Raw genomic sequence first — 5,678 nt, 5'->3', positions numbered from 1 at the left:
TCCTTTTTTATTTGCAACTGAGCGGCTTATTTTCGTCGCAGCCGACCTTTGTTTTTTATTTTGAATCAAATTTCAATATAGACGTTTTTAGTTCTTCATCAGAGAAAGCAAATACATTTTTAATATAACGAACAAAATGTTAAAATGTGGTCTTTAACGCGTATTGATATTCTAACGATGTAAAATCTATTTGATAATTTAAATAAATTGCATGTTTATTCAGTCGCCAGCCTTCCAACACATCTACCTGTTTTTCCTCATAGCATCTTTATTTCGATTTCTTTTCAATATGCCTCGACTTTTTCAAAAATACATTTAATTTTAACTTTTATTTTTTTATTTTTTTGTTTATGAAGAACTTGAAACAGGTTTAATGACAGCGATAAAAGGCAACATTGCCTGGTACTGCTAACACACAAATCAAACTAATTCATATATTCCGTCTAAGTATTGAATGAGGAATGGCGTTAGCTACACAAGGGGCGAGACAGAGGAGGCCACTTGCACCCCTCTGGCATCGGAGAGCTACAAAAATTCAAGAGAGAAGGGCCGCTGAAATGGGAATTGGTCTTATACCCTATTACCTACCTAATAATGAAAATGAAATGCCGGCAAAAATGCCTATTTTGACTGCAATATTTTCAAAAATTACCCTATGTATGGGAGGGAAACCCTCCCCCCGTAGAAATGCGCTATCGCTGTCTTTGGTCGGCCTAACTTTTTCTTCACCTCCCTGAAAAACACTGGCTTCGTACACCATTTTCAACTGGTCTAGCATAAGGGTCCAGCACACTGAGTCGTTGTGTAACCTCATAGAGCTCCTTTGCCGCGCCACAGGCCAGGGGGCTGTCCCACGTGATCGGATCGGAGTTGGAAAAATAAAAAGCAGGAGCGGTTATAGGGAATTAGCAATATGCACCTTACTACATTATAAGTTACCCCTTAATACCTGAATTTTACGTGGCTGCCAGGAAAATGCCAATTTCATTGCGTACGAATTTTCAAAAATTCCGACGGTGGGCAGGGGGATACCTCCCACACCTACCCCCCTCGGTCGCTTCGCTCCCTCGCCTGTGGCCCCCCTGCTTTCCAGTATTGCTGGCTACGCCACTAAGATATATATATATATATAACAACAGTCAAGGTATAGATAGGACTGGGGTAAACTTAATAATTGACTAAGCTTTCGAGATTTACATCTCTTCAATTCAGCTGTCCAGCAGTTGCAATTGGAATTAGAATCAAAATAACCAAAACACAATACATGCTGTTAAATAGATAAAGTCAAAATGTAATGAAAGTCACACAAATTCGCGCGAGGTCAGCAGCGAGTTGCCATGGAATGGAAGGCGAACATCATGAGAACACGCAATATGTGTAATTACAGAGTATCGTGCGACTATTCTTTTGTCGTCCGTATTCCATGGCCAACGCGCATATTAACACACAAAAGCACCACACACACAACTCACAACACACACACAACACACACACACACAACACACAAAAAACACAGACACAACACACGACACCACACACACACACACTACACAACACACCCACACACACACACACACACACACACAACACACACACACACACACACACACACACACACAACGAGCAATGGACTCCAAATTCGCACGTAAATTAAAGTTTACGTTCATGCCCCCCTGAGATTCAAAAACCAGCTTCGAATTAATTTCCTGGCTCACAGTCAATGGTCGACCGTGAGCTATTGTAATAATGGGTCTGTCAGTTGGCAGCCACAGTACACGCACGTCGTCATGTGGTGACCGGGGTTACATGCGTGTGGCTGGAAGAAGCGAAATAGCATCTTAGGTGTTTAACAAACCTATCCGCAAGGCCGGCGTTTTGTTTCGCCAATATAAGTAATTTGTCACGTTTCAACGGCATTCAATGGTCTGTAAACTGACGGTCCGACAAGCATTGTAAAATCGAATGCCCGCACTATTTAAAATTTGCCACGAGGACCCCTTGAACCACAGACCTATTCGTGAATTAAATTGCGACTTAGCCTCACACGTTTCGCACATACACGAGTATAGAGCCAGGTTGGGCTCACGGAGTTGTACAGAGTTGTCAACGGACGTTTCGCCTTGAGAACAAGCAGTGTTCGGCAGGAGTATAATAATATTATATGACGCTAGCAGAACAGGATCTTGCCAATAGAAAAGCTAGGTTTAAATAAGGGTGGAATTACAGGGGGAGTTGTTACCATAGCTAATAATTTATCATACGTTCATAGATATATACTCATACTATATAGTGAGTATGAGGGTAATATATATATATTATAATATATTATATATATATACATATCTCTAATACTATGTTACTATTGTAGTTTGTAGAATCTACTTTGTTAGTGTACTATTGTAAACAAACGAGAGCTCTATATCTCGTGTCGTTCGTGGTACGAGCGCTCGTGCGCTTGTATTCACCGCGTGGGCAGGGTAACCGATTGTCGTATTTCCGTATCTAACGAACAACAATTTATCGGCTCCGGCATCTGCTGGCCTGTCAGCTCACAGGCACTTGAAGCGTTTCAATAAAATATAATGCTAAATAAATACGAAATCTAGGCCCCCCTATTTACTACTAAATTCTTAATATTTATATACTCTCTTTCACCTATTATTGCCGACAGTAATAATGTAATACAGTATATATGTATACTATATAATATAAGTGTTAGTGTGCAGCGGCAGCCATGGCGGCAGGTAGCGTGTGTTGGACATAGAGGATTTGGACGGAATTTACAGGAAACTGTTGGCAATAATAGGTGAAAGAGAGTGTATATAAACATTAAGAATTTGGTAGTAAATAGATTTCGTATTTATTTAGCATTATATTTTATTGAAACGCTGCAAGTGCCTGTGTGGCAGCCTGCCCACATTCTCCGTCTGTTGTCCGTCCGCACAAGTTCGTCGCCGTTTCGGAAATTCTCCACGGTAATACGGTATTACGACAGTCGACCTTACCGCCCTCGCTAATTAGGTGCTTCCAATCAACCTATCCGCCAGCTCTTCACGTCGCATATCGCACCTGAAAGTTAACAGGTAACCAAACCTGTAGGTGAATGAATTCCCAGACGTGAGCAATAGATGCGGCCACCGAGTCGGGGTGTCATTAAGGCGGAGAGCACCGTTACCAGGAAATAATCTAAATATAGATGCAATAAAGATTCCTGATGTACCCCCAAAAGAACGGGTTGGGTATATAGTCCGAATGTAGCCCCATATAGTTACAGCCTGTATGTACAGTGCCTGGCAGCTTATGCTTCCTTTTGAATAATTATATTACCTAGCGTTCATTATCAGGTGTGACATTTTTGTTTTTGTTTTCCTTTTTCCTCGAAATTAAAAACAGTCTCATATAATGGAAATGTGAGCAAGTGAGCTGTATAAAATATTAAGAATATCATTAATTATATATTAACTAGTGGATGTTTAATAAAAAAAACGATTGTCCGCCCTAATTTGACTGGAGAGAGAGAGAGGCAGAAGTAGAAGCAATCAGAGTGAGCAGAAAGATAAAGAGATCACTAGTGACAGAGCGATGAAGAACGAAGATCTAATGAGGAGAAGCCATGCAAGAGCCGAGCAGGAGTAATAGCAGATAGTATATAGCAGAGAGCCGTGGTGCGTCCATGACGTGTGTCTCAAGATGAAGCGCTGATAGTGATCGCTGACGTGCATCGACAGAGTAGAGAGGAAGCGTTAGTCGAGAGAGTGAAGTAGAGAGCGCCGCGCGGGACGGGGCGACGACGCGCGGATCATAATTCGTAAGTCGTATGGCCTGACCGCACTGTCCGCTTACTCTCGTCTGATGTCAGTGGATTGATACTAGCACCAGCTCAGCTCTCTGTACCTTTAAGTACCAGAATTATTAACTTATGAACCTAACAATCTAGACACCACTGCATCTCTGCACTCTCGTGCTCATACCTGATGGATCTCTAAGGTATTCGCTGAATAGCCATAATTTGTTCATACCAGGGTGTTAAGACGAAGTATTTAGACGGGGCAGACGGTAAGCCTGTTATACTGGTGGCTTTTGGCACCATGCTAAATCAGATGGATCACATGACCAACGTGAGTGACGTTATACCTTCATCATAAGTAAATAAATGTACATTCCTAAAATGTTTGACTAAGTAAAATTATATGTTACAGTAGTATATATAGTTAGTGTTGTATAGTTATATACGATGGTTCCACTAGATCAACAACAATATATAGTGAGAAAAGAAGCTAACTGAAACTTCATATTATTTACTATCCTATAAAATTGATATATATATATATATATCGCTGTTTGAATTTATGATTAATATTATTCGTATATACTGTTATATTCAGGGCAAGTTAAGAATACTGCTCGACACATTTCGAGGAATAAAAACTCACTTCTTCGTGTGGTCGATAGACAGAGACACGAAGGGCATATCACTACCAAAAAATATCAAGATGTTCCGATACGTACCGCAGAATGACATACTAGGTATAAGCGAACGATACCAAAAAGCGGCCAAAAATAAAGATTTTTGAAACTCATTGTAGTTTTAGAACAAATGGGAATGCACGATTATAGAAATGTTTAAATATACTATTATTTATGCAATTACTATCATAAGATCCCTTCTATGGTGTAGTATCTCTTTAAACACGCATTGGCTGTGATAAATTCAACACCATGAACCTCACTAAACCCACACTCGGGTCTGAAACAACTGCCATTAGTAGCTAAACGCGGCGGTGACCTTCGGGAATGCTATTAAGGAATATAGACTCTAATTAACTTCGTGTAATATAGGCCTACGCGAATAAAATTATTTGATACAGCGATACTGAGAAGACGATGTACGTATCACACCACTCTATACACGAACCGTGTACATAGAGTTTCGCTGTATCAAATAAATTTGTTTGAAATTTAATTACAGCGAAACTAATATATGAAGACGATGTGCGTATGATATCCCACACTACTCTACACACGAACCGTGTGGCGGACGATACCAGCACGTCTTTGTTCCCATAGTAATAATAATACTTAAATATAATGAATAGACTAGTTAGACCAGCGTCTCTATATATTTCTGTGTTTGTTCCTATCGTCTGATTCAGGTCACCCTCAGGTGGTTGCGTTCATGACGCACGGCGGTTTGAACAGCGTGTGGGAAGCGCTCTACCATGCCGTACCGATGGTGGTGATGCCACTTCATGCCGACCAATACAAGAACGCGGGTAACATCGTTAACAGGGGGATCGGCGTGCGGGCCGATTTCCGCGGTGGCTTCTCGGTGGAGGAACTCACGGCCACGCTCAAGAGTCTGTTGGAAGATGATAGGCAAGTCTCGTGAGATGCGGGGCGTTACTGTTGTTGTTGTTGTTGTTGTTGGTGGTGGTGGTGGTGGTGGTGATGATGTTGTTGTTGGTGGTGGTGAAGGTGGGGGTAGTGGTGGAGTGTAGTTGTTTTTGTTGTTGTTGTTGTTATTGTTGTTGTCGTTGTTGTTGTTATTGTTGTTGTTGTTGTCGTTGTTGTTGTTGTTGTTGTTGTTGTTGTTGTTGTTGTTGTCGTCGTTGTTGTTGTTGTTGTTGTTGTTGTTGTTGTTGTGGTTGTTGTTGTTGTTGTTGTTAGTCAGTCAGTCA

At 41.0% G+C, this 5,678-nt stretch overlaps 1 protein-coding gene across 1 annotated transcript in view; it reads left to right on the top strand.

The window, feature by feature from the left end:
• The first annotated feature begins 4,025 nt into the window (after positions 1-4,025).
• The window catches only part of LOC106811703 (UDP-glucuronosyltransferase 2B1-like), a 4,945-nt gene continuing 3,292 nt past the window's right edge, over positions 4,026-5,678 (top strand). The window contains exons 1-3 of the mRNA XM_014815406.1: positions 4,026-4,118; positions 4,386-4,527; positions 5,154-5,376. Of these exons, the coding sequence (XP_014670892.1) occupies positions 4,089-4,118; positions 4,386-4,527; positions 5,154-5,376 (395 nt within the window). The 5' untranslated portion in view covers positions 4,026-4,088. The remainder of the gene's footprint in view (positions 4,119-4,385; positions 4,528-5,153; positions 5,377-5,678) is intronic.

Source organism: Priapulus caudatus, unplaced genomic scaffold (assembly GCF_000485595.1).
Source record: "Priapulus caudatus unplaced genomic scaffold, Priapulus_caudatus-5.0.1 Scaffold565, whole genome shotgun sequence".
In the NCBI taxonomy this organism is placed as follows: Eukaryota; Metazoa; Priapulida; class Priapulimorpha; order Priapulimorphida; family Priapulidae; genus Priapulus; species Priapulus caudatus.
The sequence above is the reverse complement of the archived record's forward strand: the minus strand, read 5'-3'. Positions and strand labels throughout refer to the sequence as shown.